A 23405-nucleotide genomic window follows, 5' to 3' on the forward strand; every position below is an offset into this window, starting at 1 on the left:
ATTCATAGATCAGTGTGTGGTAATATATGTATGCTCTCAGACAGGACATGACAAGGACAACAACTATTCACTGCTCATTTCTGTTTATATGAGTTGACATTTCGATTACCGCAGCTCGTAATAGGATAGTACCCTATTGTAAGAATAGCTGTGCACCTTGTGGCATTTCATGTAAATAGGATTTCACATCATATACTGCTAAGAAACCTGGGCGGGAGCGCAAACATCAAATCTTTTGATTCATTTGGGTGATCACAACCTAAAAAATGTTAACCAAGGTTGCTGGTTAGTTAACTATCACTATCGTTTTAAGAATAAAATTCATGAGGTTGTGTGCTAAAAGTACATAGTGGTACTGATTTATATTTTAAATCAATATAAAACCAGTTGCAATGCTTTTGGTGCGTGTGTCTCATTGATTTTAACAAAATTCTGGTAATACTGATAAGCGTGATCATTCTGGTTACTATTGTCACCATTTTCATACTGTTTCATTCATATGTCTTGACATCATTTCGTTTGTGTCCATGACATGACCTGGCATCGTATATCCATCCATCCATTTTCTGAGCCGCTTCTCCTCACTAGGGTCGCGGGCGTGCTGGAGCCTATCCCAGCTATCATCGGGCAGGAGGCGGGGTACACCCTGAACTGGTTGCCAGCCAATCGCAGGGCACATACAAACGAACAACCATTCACACTCACGTTCACACCTACGGGCAATTTAGAGTCTCCAATTCCTGTATGTTTTTGGGATGTGGGAGGAAACCGGAGTGCCTGGAGAAAACCCACGCAGGCACGGGGAGAACATGCAAACTCCACACAGGCGGGGCCGGGGATTGAACCCGGGTCCTCAGAACTGTGAGGCTGACGCTCTAACCAGTCGTCCACCGTGGCGCCGGCATCGTAAATGATTTATTTATTCTATTTTATTTTTTAAACAGATAAATACAACAAATTCATTTGAGAATATATGGGTGCTCTAACTGATCAAATTAGCTCACCCCCCCATGACAACGAAGCATTTTTTTCAAGCAGATAAAAGTGCTTTTGTGGAAATGTTTATTGGCTTATTTTTGTTTCGATACATGAAGTTGTTACTGTCATACTGTGTATGTGTGCTGTTATCAATACAGTTTTCCAGGCGTACAGTAGTTGCAGAAGGCTATGTCACCAGACAGCATGACTGCTTTTGTTCTGCCCTTAATGAGGCAGTTCATGGTTTGTGTGTGCGTGTGTGTGTGTGCGTGTGCGTGTGTGTGTGTGCACATGCACGTGCACGTGCCTGTGTGCAGCAGCGGGAATGTGTATCTGTGTTTGAGCTGTCCCACTAACAACCACGGACAGCACACAGACAAACACAAACCCACTGTTTTGCAACTTCCCCAACCAGCTCTCTTTAGAGCTATTACACTGACAGACTACTACTTTCTCCCCTCAGCCTCCACCTCAACCTCTCTCCATCTGTCCTGGAGATTTGCAGGTGCTAGGTTTGTGCGCGTGTGTGTGCGTGTGTGTGTGTGTGCGCTTGTGTGTGTGCGCGCTTGTGTGTGTGCGCGTGCGTATTAAGAGACACCACCTGCCACTGCACTCCCAAAGGACTAAGAGGCAAATCTGTCTCTATGCCTTTCTACCCTCACGACTGCTCTTACCCTTTATCCGCTGTCACTTTTCCAGGACTCGGATGCAAAGCTGAGTCACGGATCGTACTGCAGTCAGCCAGGTGAGTCTCCCAGTCTTTTTCTTTTTTTGTCATCCCAGTCTTATACTCATTGTTCTTCTCTGCGTCAGTATGTGCTGCTGTAAAGTTGCTGCGTCACTATGCTGCTAAAAGGCACTGTCATAGCTTCACCATATGACCAGTAGCTGCAGGAGCAGTTACCTTCCTTTAATGGCAGACCACAGTGCTGTTGTAGCTGTAACTGCAAAGTGTACCTCACTGTCGTTGTCCTGTTGTGTCACATTTGTACATATCTCTAATTCTAAACCCACACACATATACGTGAAGGCTATTCAAAAGATTGTTTTGGATTCAACCCAGTAGAGTTTCTTTAAGCTTCTTCTCAGGTGCTTTTGCATATTCATGTGAGTCATTTCGACAATAATTATCGACTGTATATTTGAAATCACAGGCTGCACGGTGGTAAGTAGTTAACATGTCAGCCTCACAGTTCTGAGGAGTTTGAATTTCGGATTCGGTCTTTCTGTGTGGAATTTGCATGTGCTGCATGTGCTTTAATGGACATCTTACAGGTACTTCATTCCTAAAAATATGCTTGTTAGCTTCACTGAATAATGAATTGTCCACAGGTGCAAATGTGAGTGTGAATGCTTGTTTGTCTGAATATGTGCCCTGCGATCGACTGGCAACCAGTGACAGTGTGTACCCTGCCTCTTGCTTAAAGTCAGCTGGGAAAGGCTCCAGCTTACTCACAACCCTAATGAAAATAAACAGTCTTGAATAGAAAATGGATGGAAGGATGGATGTGAAATGACTCTTGCAGGGTCATCCTCCCACCTTTTCAAGCACCTTGTTGTCTGCATGTGAGTGATGGCAAGAACACAAAAAGTGTCCGTTGTAATAAACTAATTTGGATTAAGGCAACAATAATAAAGTTTTGGATTATTTTGGATAGCATAAAAAATACAATCACAACAGTGTCAAGGCCCTGGCAACCCCAGATCAAATTAAAGACTTTCTCAGCCCTTGTTTAAGTACATTTCCTCAAATGTCAATTTCAAATGAAGCAAATTTTAGGATAGAACGGCAAAGAGGGATGATGAAAGAGTGCAGTTAAAGTGAAATAATGTTAGTGACTGTTTATTCATTATGTTTTTTTTCTCCTCAGAAGTGGTATAACGCTTTAGACCCACCACATCTCTCCGGTTATCCTGTTTTATATGTTCCATGTCTTTCTTCATGAGCTTCTCCACCTTCACATCGTTTCTCGTCTTTGTGTCACTGTCTCGTCATATTCTCATCTCCTCTCATATCTGCCAGTCAAGGCCCTTCTCTATCTCTTTGCTGCATGTTATTAAGACTTGTCTTGATCCACACACACTACGACAAGGCCAGACTTACAGTGCAGATATGGATGACGAGGCTTATTGGGCTATACAGCACTGCAAACTAGACTTTACACCATTCTGATCGGTCTGATCGGTATCGGCTGATAATTAGCATTTTATGCTGATCGGCTAGTCGGCTTTAATGTCAAAATTTGTGGAGCCGATCAATGACGTCATTGATCGGCTCCGCAAAAGACATTTACTCCACGTCGCCGTCATGTACAGTATATTCGAATCTAAAAGATACTTTATTTTTTTGCCTTGTCGCATGTCTTTTGACGTAGTACTGTAAATATCTGACCTCCATCCATCCATCCGTTTTCAACACCGCTCATCCTGTTTAAGGTCGCGGGGCGCTGCAGCCTATCCCAGCTGACTTCGGGCGAGAGGCGGGCTTCACCCTGAACTGGTCGCCAGCCAGTCGCAGAGCACAATCTGAACACAAATAAAGTTATTTTAAAAACTAAAATTAAAAAAACATGTCGCGGGTGTGGGACAGACAAGAGGCAACCGGATCAGACTACAAGACAAATTTGGTCTTTCACGATTGCACTATGTCAGACTACTGCAATAAAATCTTGTATTCCTATACCACCGCATCCCATTTTTTCCGATCACTGGGCTTCATCTTGTCAACTCAAACGTGACCGGATACACTCGTTACCATGGCAACGACAACACTAATGGATCGCGCCGTGTGTTTGTAAGAACAAAATGGGGAAAAACTTGTGTTGGGGGTCAACGGTGCTCGGGAGAGGACTTTCATTCAAGGATTGCTTGAGGTATGTTCACATACTTTTATTACGACACGGCTTGCAAGCAGGTAAAAAAAGTTAGCACTAACTGCTGTAAGCAAACATGCAGGTATTCTGTCGAATCATGCTCTAAAGTTTTGGTGTGTGTGAAATTATTTAATTATAATAAATTAATTTAATTACAGTAAGTTAGCACCCATTATTTCTGTCATGTTGTAATGTTGGTTTGACCTGACTGATTACAATACATGATATGACTAGAGCAGTGATTTCCAACCATTATGGAACCAAGGCACATATTTTACAATTGAAAAATCTCACGGCACACCAACAAACAAAAATGTCACAAAAAGTGGATACATTAATTACTGTATGTACTTACTGCCATCTAATACAAGACCTTTTATTTGTTCTGTTTGTCACTATGCCTCACTGGCATAATAAAATGAACAAAGATACATTCATCCATCCACCCATTTTCTGAGCCGCTTATCCTCACAAGGGTTGCAGGAGTGCTGGAGCCTATTCCAGCTATCATCTGGCAGGAGGCGAGGTACACCCTGAACTGGTTGCCAGCCAATCGCAAGGCACACATAAACAAACAACCACTCGCACTGAAATTCACACCTAGGGGGTAATTTAGAGACTTCAATTCACCTACCATGCATGTTTTTTTGGGGATGTGGGAAGAAACCGGAGTGCCCGGAGAAAACCCAGACAGGCACAGGGCGAACATGCAAACTCCACACAGGTGGGGCCGGGGATTGAAGCCCGGTCCTCAGAACTTTGAGGCAGACGCTCTAACCAGTCGTCCACCGTGCCGCCCAAAGATATATTATTTATTGTAAACATAATTTTTTGAGCAATTAAGTACACAAGTATATACAATAAATGAACAAGTCATTTAAATAGACACATTTATCCATCTTGTGATCAGATCTGTGATCGGTTATCGTTTTTTTTAAAACTCGCTGATAGGTGATCGGCGCCAAAAATCCTGATCGTGTAAAGCCTACTGCAAACATTATTATAGAGCAAGTTGTGGAAACTGAATGTCTCAGTCCAATGACAGCCTGCTATATCCGCTTTTTACAGATTTTCTTTTTTACTGTCTCTCCCAAAATAAGTTAGTTAAAGCTCCACAAGGAGATTATGTCATTCACCAATGTATGTCTTAATTTATTTATTTCTTTAAAACAGCCCACAGAATACATTTAGGGTCTGATTTACTAAGATCCCAAATAGTGGGAGATTGCTGCGATAATTTTGAGGAAGTCAATATGGCATGACTCCTTCTTGTGACGGGCTCCAAGTCACGCCTTAGATGCTTCAAAAGCTCCAAAATTGCTTTGCGCAATAGACAATATGTCACAATAGTTTTTGTCTCTGGCATTTAATTTTTTTTTTACATGAGCGGACACATTATTCCCACCGCTTCTCATTTTTGCCTGCGCTACACTGGTACTGCTGTGCATTGCTGGTTTGCACCTGCATTTCAGACGCTGTTTTTAATAGATGCGTAATCAGTCTCATGTTTGATAAGTCACACTGCGCAAGCTAAATTAATGTGCCCTGCAACGGGCCATGTGGAACACAATAATGCACATTGATTTCTGTGAATATTATAGGATTTTGAATACCATTATGTCATTATCATTATAATAACTCTTCAGTAATCCCACTTAGATTCTTTCTCGTGATCCTTTCTAAGAACAAAGGTAAGAAATGTTTTATGGACGTATTAGTATTAAGCCCTATGTTTTAGTGTTATGCTGAATAAGAGGCTTGGCAACTACAACCAGCTTGTTTCAGCTGTTTTCTTGAGGTTTCATATCTACTTTTTAATCAAATTCCATAAACATGAACTTTAACTACTCTGCATGGCTACAAAGTGTGAATGATGAAGCATGCATTAAATTGGTTTGGAGTTTCCAAGACTTGAGTTGAGTTTGCACTGAATTTGTGAAGCTCATTTACACACCTCTTCATTAGAAGGGCCCTGGAAGCTTTGCGTATAGGATATTCTTTAATTAGGAAAACTAGTGACACATGAAAACACATGAAAGCATACATGGTAGCTCACACGATGATTTCTTTCAGGGGAAGAGCAGGTTAATGATGAGGGAGATTAAGGCTAAAACAGTAAAATATCTTTTCCCGGGAGAAGCCATGACTAGACTGAGCACATGTGGACACGACATTGTAAAAATGGGAGGGTTTTTTCATTTCAGTTCATGAAGTTTTATGTAAGGATAATAACACTGTCAAAACAACCCTATTCATGGACACACATCTACAAAAAAGGCAAGGCCAGTTCACATTCACTGCACAACTGCATGTCCTTCTGGGTCTTTGTAAAAGCTGAATCACCTTGGTCGCCATTAATATTGGTTTGAAAGTGGACTTATTCAAGTATTCCAACTCTGCTTGTTTCTTTAGCCATTATGTTTTCCAAAACATCCAATATTTGTGTTTTCCAGGTAAAAAATGTTGGCAGTGGACAAAACGTGTTTTTTACAATCCTTATTTAATTAAATTCTTAATTTAATATTCCCATGTAAAGAGCCCCTTAATTGAAAATCACAGATTTTCTTCATTTCAAGTATTATTTCATTATTTTTACACTTGCATTTAGTTAATGTCTTTAACTAAATGTATGTGTGTGTGCGTGTGAGTGCGTGTGTGTGTGTGTGTGTTGGGGAGGGGGTAATAATTTTAAAAGTCATTTTGGTTCATGAATCAATCATGTGCATATCCTGTTAATTCCCGTCTACACGTTCATTTGGACGTCACACATCGGTCACACATGTTCAGTTACATAAAAATACACACATTCGTTACGTAAATACAAAAAGTTAAACAATAAGAAAACCCTTTAAGCATAAACACACACACACACACACACACACACACACATGCATGCACACGCACGCCCATTACACTCTGCTGATCACATTAAAACTGACAGGTGGCTGCTGGATGTGTAGTCCCATGAGATGAACAAAGTGCTTTGATTGTGTTTATAATAGTGTGAATTGTGTGTGTAGAAAACCTTCACACATAAAAATGACAGTGAAGATGCTTGACAAAAAAAAAAAGTACTTTGTAGTAGTAATATGATACACTTAGAAGTAATGAAGCTCTTGTCTTGAATGTATACGGGTGATATTTTGAATCCCTCTGTATATAGTAATGTACGTATCAGTATTAACGACTGTATATTCCAAATTGTAATTTGTTCATCCTAGCATCATTCTTGTAGGATTCTTTGTTTGGGTATAACCAGTTTGTCTCCAAAGGTTCATAATAACCAGACTAGGGAAGTGATGTAGTACACAATATATTATACTTCATGCAGTCATACTATGTTTTAAAGATTTGTTGATTTGCACATTGTGTCGGTGTTTCCATTGTGTGTTTCGACTGACAGTATATTTACTGATTCAAGAATTTCACAGAGCTCTATTACAGGAAATAATTTAGATGAATACAAGCCTGTACTGTGCATGTGTAGAGCTGGTTGAAACTTCCAATCATGACATGATTAAAATAACAAAAGTGTAGTTTAAGGACAAAGAACTGCTTTGCCAGTAAATGTATATTTGTATGTAGGCGGCTGAAGTATCCCGCAGTGTCCTTGAAAATTTCTGAATTGAAATTAATTGTATTCAAAGCACTTCAAATAGATTCGAGATGAATGCAGTGAAATTACTTGGCAGTGTTAGCGTGAGATTACTGCTTCTCTTTGGCTTGGCTGCAGCATCTTTTTCTTGCCCCTCTCTGACAGAACTCCTCCATCCTCTTTTGTTTAGTGTATTATAAGGACAAAAGTCTGTTGTGGTTGTTTATACAGTACAACTGGTATATAAGCCACCATGGGTCCAAAGATAGTATGGTGAAACTGTGCTATTATACTTCATACTTTTATTTTAAAGGTCTGACTTTTGACAGGATATGTTAAGCCAATGTTGCCCGAGTGTTGCAGAGCAGACCGGGTGGGTGGGGGGGGGGTGTGTGTTATTGCCTTGAGTTGTTAATAAAAGCTTGTACTCTGGAATATGCCTTATGCTTCGATTCTGGAAAATGAATGATCAAGTCATTGTTTTAGTTTTTGTATGAAAACTGAGCGAATCTATGAAAATAGGGACACAGTTTTGATGAAAAAAAAAAAAGTCAAATCATACAAAAACGAGGACATACCAAAACTGAGGTTCCACTGTATTTGGAATGTTAAAAGGAGAGTGGCAGACGAGAAGACTCAAAATTGTTCTCACTGTTTATCACATTGTTTTTCGACAATCAAAAATATTTATCTCAGTTAAAATGATTATTCACTAACAATGAATCACTTGTTTATTTGTTTGTTTCTGTTCCGGCCAGCTCTCACAGACACAGCGCGGGCAACCTCTAGTTTGTCATTCAGACCAAGTGCCTTAAACCTAATTTACAGTATGAGTCGCCACTGGGTGCTGTTGACTTTGGTTATCCCGATTTAATCTGTTAACCTGTAAAGTACGATCTTTACTTCATTTTAATGGTCTATATTCTTTCACTGTAGTTTTGGCTTTACCATTGGCTTCACCACAGGTGTTTTAGCTTTTTTGTACTGCTGGTGTGTTGGTGCTGGTGTGCTGGTGTTTCCCCCGCCCCCCTTCGGTAGATGGATATGTGAAGATGGGTCATTGTTGAACTATTGTATTTCAATTAGGTCTCACTCGAATTGAGATGATTTATGTGATCTGTACACTTCACCCGATTTGGCAAATGTTTGATTAATGTTTGATTTTTATCCACAGGCCTAACTCGGATCTGACGTTCTCCGATTGTGTGACTTTAAATCTTGAGGCAACATAATGGCGTGAGGCCCCCGTAGGGTCAAGAAGAGGTGGAGTTCTACGACACTCCTCAGACAGTTGAAGTGTCCAATAGAGTTGCTAGATTTGGTATCAAGCTATTTTCAACATTTTTGATTGGTTAATATAGGCACTGACTAACCCCTTTTGGACATGTTAAGGTTTCCGCTTGACAGCGACTTCAGGGGAAGGGGAAAAAAAAAAATTCATTTTATTTAAGTCTATTTTAAGTGTAAATCAGTCACTGTCCTTGAGCTTTTTTTTCTTCTATTACTCAAGTCATCAGTGCGTGAGTGAGTTGCTGGCTTTAATCTGTGAAGTATTCACAGATTAAACTACTATAGGTGGTATTTTTTTGTGGTGCCATTGGGCTTTTTCTGGCTGAACTATGACATCAGTCCACCCAACAGTAAATTTTGGCAAATATGTTGCACAAAGGCACTCAGCTCTTATGGTCTGGCGGCTTCTTGTAGTCAACTTCCAAATGAAAACTCAAGTCAGGAAGTCTTTTTCAATCTGGTGTGGTTCGATTTGCAGTTTTTATGCTGCATGCTAGTTCATCTTTGGTTTAGTAGATTTTTAAGGCAAACCTACAGACTCTGTATTGTGGATGTTCACCTATTGCCGGTGGGTCTGGAACGTATCCGCCACAATTAAAATAGGTTCACTGTACTGTTTCAGGTCTGACTCGCTGATGACTCCATGTTTATGTCTCGTCAAAAGAACCATGGTGTTAGTTGACCGCAACACATACTGTATAACTTTACTGCCTCATCTACTGTGCAGCCATAGGTGTTCTGATAACTTTCTCATTAACACTGTCACCACTCACCTAAATTAAAATTCCCTCTTCCTAACAGTCACTAAAGGTCTTTATTAGGCCTTCTCAAAAAGCACTTTGAGCATTTACTTTATGTTGCAAGCAAAATGTAATGAGTTCCAAATATTGCTGTTAAAACTCTACACCTCCTTTGAATAGCTATATGGCTCACTTGCCAGTAGAAAGTGCTCTGCTAGATAGTACAGCGAGACAGTCTCAAAAAACTGAGAATTCTCACTTCTGTGTGAGCTTCCCCATTGCAACAAACAAGAAACCTAGTAGATGCTACTTCAAAAATAGCTGTTTGAAAATCTTAAATATACCTGTACAGACAGACTGACTGACAGAAGATTTATAAGAACCGCAGCCTCAAGCACTTCACACCTTCACAGTGAGCTGTAGAGATGCTGTTATGTAGATTTTGTGTTCCCGTCAGAGAGTGTGTTTCAAGCGATTGAAGTCTTAATGCTGAATTAACCTAGTCCTTTCCTGACTTCCGGTGTGTATTTATGGTACAGGCATGACAGTGGTATCAGCCCTCTCATCACCGTCCAAGCGGGGAAGGATGACTTCAATGTCACCATTCAGCATTTCCATTTAATAATACACCCAAAGTCTTATGCCAATACATGTAAGCCTTTACTTGCGTGTGTGTGTGCGTGTGTTTGTGTGCGTGTCTGCCTGTGTGTGTGTGTGTGTGTGTGTGTGTGTGTGGGTGTGGGTGTGGAGGGGGGTGGGTGGGGTGTTTGAGGGGAGGGGGGTTCGGGTTAGGTTCCCAGACTTCAGGGTTATTGATGGGCATACCTAAATTATAATTTATCTGCTAAAAAAGAAAAAAAAAAAGTTGTTGAGTTCCTGTCGTCTTTCAGCAAGGTTTAACACACATAATGGCCTTAATTGACGTTAGTCGGCTTCAGGTTACATTGTTTAATTCGTCGGATTTTTCATGTAATGTGATGAAATCTCTGAACTCAAAAGACATTGCATTTTTATTTATTGTTTATAGAAGATTAAGTCAAATCAACCGTGGATAGGAATTCCAGTTTGTCCGTGTTCGTGTGTTTGTGCCCGCCCATGTGTGTGTGTGCGTTTGTAGGTGATATTAGACAAAAGAAATTTGTCTACCATGTCACAAATGTTTTCTTAACCTTTACAGGTGAATAGCAGAAGAGATTCTGTTCATTTATAAATATACAGATGGAAGTTCAAGAAAAATACCCTAAATATGAAACTGATGCTCAATCTTTTTTGTTTGTTTGTTTTGTTTTGTTTTTTTATAATCTTGTAATCTCTAGGTTCATCTGGGAAGTCACAGGTTGGGCTTTGACTCCTGGTGTGACAGTCTTCAAATCAGTCATCAAAAGACAGAGGAAATAAATTTTTAAACGTGGCTTTGATTCATTGGCAAGTCCCACACCGGCGAATCAGGTAAATACACGTCGTCTTTTCCTGATTTATTGTAATGCTGCTGCAGTTTGATACTTTTTAATATCACTAATCGGTTTAAGGGAAGAAACTCAAAAAGAAAAGCAAAAAAAAAGTTAAGTTCCATAATTGGGTTCCTAGTTTGTATAATAATGCCATTGTAATAATAACAAAGAAATATGTTTCTTATCTCATCTTTGAACACTTCACAGATGTACTGTGTACCTGTCAAATAGATAAAAAAGAAACACTTTGTATGGAATGAAAGAGGACGAGCAAAAGAAAGCAAGAGAGAGAGTGGATGTCTGTTACCTCCATAAAAGCAGTGGCCGTGTGGGTGGATGTACATGTGAGTGCAGGCTGCTAGGAGCTGAGTGGGAAGTGGGTATTGAGTGGGAAGAGAAGAGCTGCTTTCGTGAGACGATCAACACCAAGGTCCGCTGAAAGGCAGTCACGCTTTTATGGGCTCTCATTGTTTCCTGCACAAATTTCCAGGTAGTGAGATTGGTGATGGGGGTTGGATAAGAGTCTTTTTATTTGTGGTTTCTGGAGTCTATTTAATTTGTGGACTCCAGTTTCCTCCCACACCCCAAAAACATGCATGGTAGGTTAATTGAAGACAGTATATTGCCCGTAGGTGTGAATGTGAGTGTTAATGGTTGTTTTTCTATACTGTTCTGTATGTGCCCTGCGATTGGCTGGTGACCTTTTCAGGGTGTACCCTGCCTCTTGCCCAGAGTCATCTGGGATAGGTGCCGGCACGCCTGGGACCCTAGTGAGGATAAGCCGTATGGAAAATGAAATGATAGCTAAATTTTAAGGGCATCAAAGCCTTTTCCATAGAGTTTGAAAACGACATTTTCATCAAACAATTTTATCACTGAGTGCTGGACCATAGGACTTTGCCTGCTGCATTCAACCTACACGATTAGGACCAACATTGCTTAAGTCTATAGGATCCATAGAAAGTTTATGAGTTTTTTACATGCAGTGTGGACGTAAGTAGGGAGACTGTACAAAGTCCAGACAGGTTGCAAACCAAGAATTTAACCTACATCCCAACTGGAGAATTCTTGCTGGGAGGCGGACGTGCAAACTCCATGTACCACTGTGTTGCCTTGATATGATTGATAGCACTCTCATGTATACACTGATACCCAGTAAATATGAAACTGGAGGCAGCAGCTTTTTAACTCAGAAGCCATGGTGAAGCCTTTCTAGGACAGGACACCCGCCAGGCTTCTTAAGCTCACATTAGCTGCCTCAACATCGTTGCCTTTTTTGCAGTCAAAATTTATGGTAGCTGGTGAGTCGGGCCTTTTCATTAACGGTTCAATTTGTCATATTTGCGCAGATGATGCGAGTTATAAATATTATTATGAATATAACAAGAGGCTGTGTGCACTTAAGCTCCTTTGCAGCTCTCCAGCTCCTGCAGTGAGGCGGCCCTGAGAGGAGAGCCCTGCAATGCAGCATCTGTGTGACGTGCTCTCTCTCTCTCTCTCTCTCGCTCTCTCTCTCACACACACACACACACAAACACACACACACACACACACACACACACACACACTGAGATGTTGGCATGTGAATGTGTTCAGAACGTAGGAGGGAGATGGAAAAAGGCAGCAAAAGCAAAGAGGAGGGGATAGATGAAGGCTGATGGAAGCTGGGGGAGGAGTGTGTAGGTGGAAGGACAATGCTATGAGGAAGGTAAAGAGGTAGGAAGAAAGAACAGGTGGAAGGAAGACTCATGGGTGAAAAAAAAGAAGCAAAGAAATTAGACTAATGACACATATCAGAGCCTTCAGGAAAAAACATTGCATAATTAGCCTTGCTGGTATTGTCATTTGTTCATATTCACTAAACAGTCACACGGTGGACCAGACCTGATTCAGGCCAGAAACCACTTTGTAAGAATGTGCTTTGTAGCGATAACAATTTGTGGCAAGTGTGTGCGTGCGCATGCATTGATTGACCTGCAACCCGGTACTGTCAGCGCAGTCTCCACTCTATCGACTAAGCCAGTCATTCCTTATGGATTGTATCTTCCCGGGGAATGTGATAGAATGACTACCTCCCCGCTCATGTCAATTATTGTTAAGGTGACCTTCACCAAGGTGCTGAACCCTCTGTGCTGAATGTGTCCAGTAGAAGCCTGAACGTTTGTAACATCTGGTCTGCCAACCAGCAATTTGCAATAATTTATCGTAATACTGCTTCGTCATCAGCTTAATCAGTAATTTGACTCCACATTAATGATCAAAATTATGTTTCTAGATAGGTATTGATGCAGTATCATTCAAAAGACATTTTAATTTGAGCTGACTGTTCTGTTGAACAATTTATGGTGCATATTGGCATTATTATCATTTGGAGGATAAGACAGTGAGATACTGTACATCAAGGTCTACGACCATGCATTTATTGAATGATAATATAATATAGTATTTTTTTTCTTGGGTGATTTCCATTGTCACTGTGTGACTACAAAATGTAATGGAAAGACCATTGGTAAAATAATCTGGATACCCAACTCAAAGTTCAAAAACTGTGAGCCAACATATAGTCAGATACTGTAAAGAACAGTACATCCTCCCTCATATGTTAAAAAAGCCCAATATTTCCTTTTGTAAATAGCTAAGTTAGCAACACTCAAAATATTAGGAGAAATAGCTAGTATTATACTGTATTAAAGGTGATATCTCCAAAATAACTAGATTTCTTGACTTCTTTGAGCCAAACAATTTTGAAAGACCATCTTTTTGGAGAAAACAGTAAGATGCCTAAAATGTAGCATTTTGTTTGTTTGCAGTGTTTGAATGAATAGTACATTAAAGGTTAGCTATACCACCTTGCATTTCGAGCTTGAAAATGCCTCTTCAGTGTGCCATCATGCAGCAGGTGAAAAGAGCAAACCAGTCAGCCTTCTGTGCGTGCGTAACACTTCTGATGTGATTCACACTGCAATATGTTCAACACTTCGTGGCAGGAGATGTTTTCCTGAAAAAAACAAAAAAAAACAAAAAAGTCATTCATGGTTTTGCAGTTATAATTTTCATCACAGATAAATTTAAAGCTTAAACAACATATGTGTACATTGGACTTGCATACAATTATTTTGCTTAGTAACTAACCAGTCAAATTCTGTTGAATAGTTTGGTTTAACAGCATTACAGACAGATAACATTATTATCAAAAAAGTTAAAATTGTGGTTGTGCTTAAAACGCTTTTATTTCCTCCGCCAGACACGTAGACCAATTGCTCAATATTGTGTTGACTAGGTTCCAGCTCTCATTTTATATATAGATTCTATCTTTATGAGCATAATTAATTTAGTACAACTCTGGCATTTTGCAGGGACGCCACTCTATCATGTCACTGCTTACTCAAATCTGTTCCTCCCCCAGAGACAAGACTTGAGAGAATCCCTGTGGCTAAGTGCCACAGGCCTTTTGCCAATTGCAGCAGACTTGCAGTGTACTTACAGTGCTCAACATACAGTAAATGAGGACATCCCAATAGATTTGTTAGAAAAACCTGAGTTTTCTTTCAGAATCAATTTGGCCTATGGCATACTATACACCAAAATACTCCCTCAAATGTGGGCAATTAATTGCAAGTGATCCGTCAATGTGCACCGTTTAAGTTTATGTACAATAAGACACTTAACTGGGGATCCCAGTTTTATACCACGCTGCATGATGCGATCCTGTCAAAAAAATACACAGGTAGTTGGTTGTCTTACAAGCCAGTCCACCACTGATGATGATCAAGTTGGATGTGTTGGGCAGCCACCAAACACAAAGTGACCTCCATTATCACACAGGCAGGCAGGAGCAAGACAGGATGAAACCTCATTTTGATATTTTAGGACTTTTAATGAATAGGAGTGCTGTTCAGATGAGGGCCCGAGCAGGGTCACGGTGGTGGAAGGCAAGCTGTGACAGTGAAGGAGTCATCAAGTGAGATATACCATTATGGCATTCTGAGTTGAGGAGTCTCAATGGGGCTGTCATTTCCATATCCGTTTGGAGCTGAGTCATGCAAAGCCAGACTATTATTCATTTCGGCTAGAAGAGTTTAAACACTCGATTAAATATTCAACACAATCATTCTCTGCCAGGTAGACTGATCCATTGGTATTCTATTTGTGAGATTGTTGTGCTTATCAAGTAAGTTTTTGAGGATCCATAGGATACTTTCACAACACCCCTTATTCTGTTTTAATCATACTTTATTCATTGCAGTTCATTTAGTCAGGTGTGAGTACCACGATTGAATTCTGGTATGGAGCGGAAATTCCCAAGTCTTTGACTACCTTTCGGTACGTCTCCAAGCAAACTGGTGCAGTTCGTTTTTAGTGAGAAAGCTGATTGCTTTGATCCAATCCAAATAGCTAATGAAAAGAATGGTTTTGACCCAAAACTGCATGATGGTGACCAGAGAATGTGACGTACAGGTGTAAAAGCAGTCTGAGATTTCTACCATCAAGTACAGTTACCAGTACTCTAAGGCAAGTTAAATATTACGACCTCCTAACGTTAAGACATTTTATGCTCCAAGAGTCAATTATTAACCTGACAGACCTGTATTGATTTATTGGTGTAATGGTATGGTAGGAGAATGGTAGAGCTAGAGGTGTTCCTCTTAATGGGCCACAAAGAATTGACACATGGCTTCAGGAGATCTGTCCAGTGATGACCAATGCTCAATGTAGCACCACTCTCAGGCTGCAGTTATCGACTCTTTTTTTGCCCTCTGTTGGACTTAAGTATCATCAGCCTCTATGAACTGCAGAATTCACTCACAGTGCTCCTGTTAATCCCCTTAGAGGAACTGCTACAATATACAGTATACAGTAAGCTACAGTGGTGCCTTGAGATACAAGTGCCCTGACGTTTTCGAGATGTAAGTCGGATTTTTTGCATTGACTCGCGAGCAAACATTTGAGATGTGAACGCTGTATGGTGGCAGTGAACTCAACTCGCTTAACAACAAGCAGCTGTTGGGCATTTAAAAAAAAAAAGAGGCTTTAAGCTGTTTATCGCCACTCCCAGTTGAAGTTTACTGCCAAACTAAATGATAACAAGCAATGCAGAATGCCATAGACGGGCTAATGAATAGCATTGGTGTCGCTGTAAGCCACAGGTGTCAAACTGGTGGCCCGCAAAAGCAAATAAAAATTGCTCATTGTGTTCTGGTGTAGTACAATTGAGATATTTGCAAGCATTTTTTTTGATACCAATCCCACTTTGAAAAGAAACGTAATAGTTGAAAAACATGTTTTATAGGCTTTTGATTTCAAAACTGGTTATTCATCAATGTGTTGTGTATACTGTATGTAATTACAGTATATGAGGTAATCTTTCATTTATATGGGTTCGCAGTTGTAGCAGCCTTCCGAGGGAAGTCATAACTACGATGTGGCCCGTGACAAAAATTAGTTTGACACCCCTGCTGTAAGCAATGGATATTTGAACACAAATGGTGGAGCAACACATAAAGTCGACAATATAATAATCACAGGCATAATCCTTTGTGAAAATGTTTTAATATAACTGCAAATTTACTGACTCAGTTGTGAAACTATATCATGTGTATATGCATGTTAGGTTAATTAAAGATTGTCATTGGTGTTAGTGTAAATGTTTTCTTGTTCCTTTATGCAACTTCGTCTTGTCGATTTGAAGTTATTTCAGTAACTATTGTAAGTTTTTCCTTCTTAAACGGATTGGTACCAACAGTTTCGTCCATGTGCGCATTTAACACAAGCGAGAACAGCTGTACATTGAGAGCGAGGCTGCAGCAGGGATTATGACAAACAGAATCTTGACGTGTCCTCGAGCCTCTTCTGTCTGCCTTCGCTCTCCTTTAGCTGACATTGCTAACTTACACTTAATAACTTGCTGAGTTGTTACCACGCCTGCCTCTCTCTTCCCTTTCTCACAGAAGGAGAGACAGCCCTCACCCCCCTCCCCAGTCGTGAGCTTGAACCAGCATGGCAGATGACCGACAGCCAGAAGACAGTGCCTCTCAGTGGGACCCCTCAGGGGGCCAGGAGCCCACTGGTACCCATGGGGCCAACGGTTTCTCATCTCCGTCGTACAGAACATGCCAGACTAGTGGGACTCACGCGACCTCTGCCCCCTTCTCTTCAAGGGAGAACGGGTTCAATGGGGAGTTAACCGGTGCTCATGCTATAACTGCAGGTATGTGTAATCTTTGTTCTGCACCTCAGTAGATGAGTTGTGTAAACCTTTACAAAAAAAAACCATCATCAGGTTTCTGTGTGTAATATTTTACTATATATTTCGTTAGACAAGTAGGTATGATACATGAAACTGATGTTAGTGCGTGTGTGTCATACGTGCGCTATCTATTGGGTTGCGTGGGTTTTGCGACACGCTGACTCCCAACCCGAATCACGTGCTGTTATTATACGTGCCATAATTACAATCTTAAAGCTGTTTCTCCACCCCTCAACCCCCAGCTCACCCTCATTGACACCCTGGAGACAGAAACGGTGATGCACCAGTGGTGTTACCATGACAACGGGTCCCCCACCAATTTGTTTTCCCAGAGCTTTTGTTCTTTTTTGCCTTTAGCTCACATTGGCACTGTTAACCATTTGACTTCTACTTAACAATAAGATAAGAACCAATTCCAGTGTCATGTCTGTGCTAGAATTGAATCATGATGAAAATATTTTTGACTGTAGTTTCAGTAAATGTTGCTGTAAGCTTTGTTTTTAATTGGTATCGGTACCCGAATTGAATCATATTTTGTATTATAGAGTCAAACAGTTATTATCAGAAATTATATAATGGAAAGAAAAGGACTGATCGTTGGTCAATTTGAAAAAAAAATCTTGGCTCTCACATTAGAGACTACGTGTCAGATGGCACTTCTTCCATCCATCCATTTTCTGAGCCGCTGCTCCTCACAAGGGTCGCGGGCGTGTACCTTCCCTTTTTTGCAACTTTCTCACAAATTAGAACAATGAAACATGACGAGTAGTACAGTACAACTTTCGGCTTCCTTCATTAACGAGCAAAGCCGAAAACAGTTGAGTCTAAATGCACGTTCCCTGTCCTGGTTTCTTCAGTAAAACGCATTCCATTTTGTTTCCATTGCTTCAAGAAATAGCTGACTTCATAACGTAGCCTTGTTTTTACGAATACGCGATCAGGAAAATTCCACACAATCAACAAGATTCTCAAGAAACAATCAATTGACTAATCGATTTTTATTCCCATAACTAGCACACAATACGAGGTGACTCCAACATGTTGTGGATAACTGCAAAGAATCGCTGACACTCGATAATCCTCCAGCCGTCAGCGGTCTGAGAGTCAGCTCTTGAGATGCAACAACAACCTTTAAAGCACTAAATTTCCCCCTTGACATTATGTTAAACCTGGAGCTCACCATGTTGGTTTTTTTGTTTTCTTATTGCCTCAAAGAGGGCAAGAGCAACATGTTACTGACTACTGACTACTATTGCAAAATTTGCAAATCGTAGCTGTAGCCCCTTGGTTTTTTTTAACAATTGCCAATGTAATACTAATACTTTTCTCACCAAGTACCACCTCAAAAATACTTAGATCTTTAAGTACCATCATCATGACCAGTTTGAACAATAATGCTGCTCTTAAATATAGAAAGAAAATAATTGCACTTAACTAATGTTTAAATTAAAATGTATTGCATATAAAACTTAAAAACAAACTGCTCTTAAAGGTCAAATACAAATGTGCTGAATTTTTAAAGTTAAATACAACTGAATTGTACCAGTACTTAACCCATGATTCTTTCGCGTACCACAACAGGGAGCCTGTGTACCACTACCACACTATGAGAATCACAAGTCTATATTAATAGTTTCAACCCTGAATACAACCCAAACTATGATCCCAAAATACAGGTGTCAAACTCAAGGCCTGGGGGCCAGATTCAGCCTGCTAAGGCAAATCATGTGTGTCTATTGCTTTGTGTGTAGTCTCTGCCTTGAGATTAAACATTCTCATCTTTATCACAGGTAATATATGCCTTTTATATTCACTTTAGGACTACATTGTTCATTTTCATTGCAGAAATGATGTACTCTTACTGTATTTGTGACCTGAGTATGAAGTCGGTCATTATTTCATGTGACATATTTATGCGAGATAAATGCTGACTGAGGCAGATCAAGCAAGTTTGACAAGGTCTTTTTTTCACACTACGATCAATTTGTGCACTAGATCTTTCTGTCACACTGAACCCTAAGAACTTTGATGCAAAAGACAATCAGTTACAGATGTGAAAACATTATCACCTGTGAACGTTCATGAGCTAAATGTGTTTTATTTTGTGTGGTCCTTTATTTTCATTATAAATTACAACCAATTTTCATTATAAATTACAACCATGCTGTGTTAATATTTGATAAAGATAGCTGGGCAAGGATTTAAACTACCTTGATTTAGACAGCAGCAAAATTTGCAAGCTAGATCCGATCTGGATAAAACGAGGTTTGACATTACAGCCTCTGACCCTGCATTCACCTGGCATTCTTGTTCAGTGTTGTATCAGAAAAGATTTAACAGCTATTCCAGGGCAGAGGTGCTCAGATGTTGCTTAGCAACACAAAATTATTGGTGCATGTTGTAGGGTAATGGGTTTGTAAGTGGGTTCTATTGAGTGTCCTTGTAAGTGCCTGCGTGTGTGCACGTATGCGTGTGTGACGCAAACTGTCATAACTGCCTGTTGCCATGCAGAAGAGTGCTTCCAAATTAGGACTCTGAAATCCTCATAGTCCAAATACTATAACACAACTGTGAATGAAGATCAGCATTAATAAACCCTTTGAGAGCATCCTTTTTTTTGGGGGGGGGGGATCTATTTATTTATATCTATTAAAAGATATAAATCATCTTTACCCACTCAGTGACCGTGAAAATGGTCTGTCTCTATACTGTATGCGCCCTGTCAACCCGTTCGGGCCAGGGGCCCTGCCTTTCAGCTAAAGTCAGCTGTGACAGCCTGCGGCTCGCTACAACTCTGAACAGGATCAGCAGAATCATCTTTATACAGGGCTGATTACCTACTGTGCATTTATTTGTACTCTGTGCTTGGTGCCTGTTAGCTTATGACATAATACACTGTGTGTCTGTTTTGGCACCACTGGTTGGTGCAGGGGAAAATGACTGTGCTTTGGAAGGGAGTCGCTTCACCCAAAGAAAAAATATTATCATTTTTCAGTGTGAATTCTGTGGATAGCATTTCCTGTTTTACAGATCATCGTCATCAGTTTGTTGTGGTGGCTTGTTTATTCTTGTTCCCTGACCCATTAAAAATATCTGCTACTGTTCACTGCTGCTCAAGCATTCCAGTATTGTCTAAGAATATTAATAATATTATATAATAAAAAATATTTTTTTCTAGTATCATTGAGTAATCAGAAAGAAACTCCCTTGTTTCCATTTATGTTTCTGTGTTCAGAGCAAGTGTCTGCAAGGATCGTGCAGGAAGTGACTGCCGAGGCAGTGGCGGTGCTAAAGGGGGAGCAGGAGAGTCAAAGGCTGCCATCAGGTTTGCCACACGCAAAAAAATTGCATCAGCAACAACATTAAGGTACACTCGGCTCTATGAAGAGGAAATACAAGAGCTGTATCAAATAGTTTGTCTTTTAAGCCTTTACTCATGCTTAGTTTGTATTCAAATGTGAGAGGTTTTGATTTTAAAATACACTGAATCCCATTTATTGTGGAGAATACATTTGAAAAAAGCCCACGATACGTGAAAATCTGTTTTTGAGACCATATGCAAAAACATTGTTTCAAATGGTTTTATCCCTCCCACACACTTTGAACTAATTTAAACTTATTAAAACACACTTTTATAACGTATTCTTTAGCGCCTGTTCTCCCTTTATCGTTCACACAATTCTACAAATAAGAGGCAACGCATGCGCTCTCTCAACACTTTCAGTTGGAGTTTACTCTAAAACTGAGACATAAACAAAAAGGAAAAACACCGAACTGTTAAACCAAACCATAGAATTTTGTCTTCTAGCTTAACACAAATATATAATGTGAAACATCCTAGATCAATTCATGGAAATTGGCATAGATGATACAGTAAATATAAACCTTCAAAAAGTTATTTTAACACACACAGAGCAGCAACACATACAAACAGAGAGTACAACAATACTCCCAGGCATACATATATGCTCTCTGCTGTGTGGGAACAACTATTACTGGAGCTCAGTTGGGGACCTTCTATAGGCCTCTTTACACTCCATCGCTCGCGCGACCGACAACACCCGCATTCCATCACTTGACCAACGCTTTGGCCAGGGCGGCTCCTCTGCATCACTTAACGCGCACACGGCAAAAATTTTTGCTGCGCATAGAATGCCGCGGACATCATCTCTCGTGATTGGTCCGTTTTAGTCACATGCTGTGATGACGTACTCTGCGTTCCTCTCGGTTCCACATACCGCCGCCGCATTCTTGATCGATTTTGCAGCATAATTAAACATATCATCTGGTCATCTAGGTCCATTAGTTCTACCAGACACTGTTCCACGGTCGCCATTGTTGTTGCTTTGTTCCTTGTTACGGAAAGGAAAGTAAAAATGGCTACCGGAAATGGCCAAAAAATGCAGAGGAAACTCCACCGTGTGGCGTCCCAGCCAACACCAGCCGTAGCAACACCCCTGACTTGGAGGAGAACTGCAGTACAATTTCAAAACTGCACGCGTGGTTTGTGCTCGACTATAAAGGAAAACTGCACACAGGATAGCCGTAGTGACGTCAGCACGGTGGCTGCCCGCGTGAGTATAAAGAAGCCTTATGCCTTTTCTTCTTGCTGTTAATTTCACTGCATCTCTTCCAGTAGACCTCAGTGCTGCCCAGCATGTTGCAGCACAACATGTCTGGGACTCGAAATTCAGCCTTGCCTGTATACTGTGAAAACCAGTAAAAAAGGATCGCTTCAAAATCTGTGAAATAGACGTGAAAGGTGAACAACGTAGCGGTTTTAGTTATTCTTATTCGTGGTATTTTTTGTTTTTTTATAGTGGTTGTAATTTGTAGTGCGGGTTGAACTGTACTCTAACATACAGAGATGTGTTTTTGCTGTGCAGATATACATCACCCAAACTGCAACCACAGTAGCAAATATTGTTAGTAAGATAAAACTTCTCTGCTAGTGTCAATTTAAACTGAGCATTATCATCTTTGTAAAGACATATTCTTTTGATGCGGCTCTTGTATTGGCTTTCATGTTTTAAGTAGGAGTAAACTGACGAGGCTGTCTTCCATCTTCAACATGCACAAAATGAAAAAATACAGTATTAGCATAACATCTTCATTCATTAAAAAAAAAGCATAACATCTTCAACAATAGATTCAAATACCATAAAATTTAGCGCAAACCGCAAGGTGCTCATCATCATTCTCCATATTCAAACGCAGTTGAAGACACCACCAATTTACCTCCGTCGCCGCCTCCTTCACCTGCTGCAGAACAATTTGGTCCTCTTGAGCAAGGTAGGCCAAAAAGTTACAAGTGTGCATTGTATATAAGAGTGTGTCTCCAATGGATATTTTTTTTCCTCCTCTTGCATCATCAGCAAATTGGAATTGCTGAGATCTTAGGGATTGCTCTGTCCCAACAGACCATTCAGAGTTCATCACGAGCTAATTTTCATTAATTTCAGTCGCAGATTTCCTCCTGCTCCATTTTGAAACAATAAATGATGCAATTTTTCATTTGTCTCTAAAAGAAAGAATGGCACAACCACCATGTTAGGCCTGGTTTTAATAATTGTTTTCTTCCATTTTCCCCTCTAACCTGCATATCACTCTGTTTCCCCACATAATAATATGAAAGCCTTGTAACTGTCCTTGTTACTTGTCTCTTCATGGTGTTTTTTTTTCTTTTTTTTTTGGCAGCTGTCAGTGTTTTCTGTGTGTGACTCTGGGCTTTTATGGCTCAGCACTGTAACCATGACTCATGGTGAAAAGAGCATCTGTGTCTTAAATCTTCAAAATAGGAATATGATTGAAGCCGGTGAGAACAAGTTCTGTGAGTGCAAGTTCTAGTAAGGTCGCTAGTCACCTTCGCTGAATGTGTTGATTCAAGGTGAATATCCCCCAAATCTATAACAGAATAGTGTTCTTCTAAATGTTAGGGGATTGATAGGGCAATACAGATGTGGATTTGTATGATAGTAACTGTGTTATGATGCTTGACTATCTACCAAATGTCATATTGTTAGAAATCATCAGAGAGGTTTGTGTTTTTTGGGTTTAAAGGGACCCTAAGAAGGGAAATAGGATAGAGTAGGATTGGTTTATGGCAAAGGCATTAAATTTGACAAGTTTTGTTATCCCAGACAATAGAAATTGTGCTTTGTGCTTCATGTTTTAGTATTGTTGGTGTTTAATTACCCTATTTGGTATACCTCACCTAGCATTCATATCATT

At 40.2% G+C, this 23405-nt stretch overlaps 1 protein-coding gene across 16 annotated transcripts in view; it reads left to right on the forward strand.

The window, feature by feature from the left end:
* Nucleotides 1-23405, forward strand: part of map2 (microtubule-associated protein 2) — a 60737-nt gene that overhangs the window by 14803 nt on the left and 22529 nt on the right. For 9 of the 16 annotated variants that reach the window (XM_061691832.1, XM_061691842.1, XM_061691839.1 and 6 more), the window contains exons 1-5: nt 1601-1723; nt 10793-10925; nt 16876-17135; nt 20410-20499; nt 22392-22466. In XM_061691832.1, coding sequence (XP_061547816.1) covers nt 16925-17135; nt 20410-20499; nt 22392-22466 — 376 coding nt within the window. In that variant the 5' untranslated portion in view covers nt 1601-1723; nt 10793-10925; nt 16876-16924. Of the gene's footprint in view, nt 1-1600; nt 1724-10792; nt 10926-16875; nt 17136-20409; nt 20500-22390; nt 22467-23405 lie in introns of those variants that run through there. The other 7 variants (XM_061691833.1, XM_061691834.1, XM_061691835.1 and 4 more) reach the window with 6 other exon arrangements.

The sequence above is a fragment of the Phycodurus eques genome, chromosome 12 (genome assembly GCF_024500275.1).
Source record: "Phycodurus eques isolate BA_2022a chromosome 12, UOR_Pequ_1.1, whole genome shotgun sequence".
In the NCBI taxonomy this organism is placed as follows: domain Eukaryota; kingdom Metazoa; phylum Chordata; class Actinopteri; order Syngnathiformes; family Syngnathidae; genus Phycodurus; species Phycodurus eques.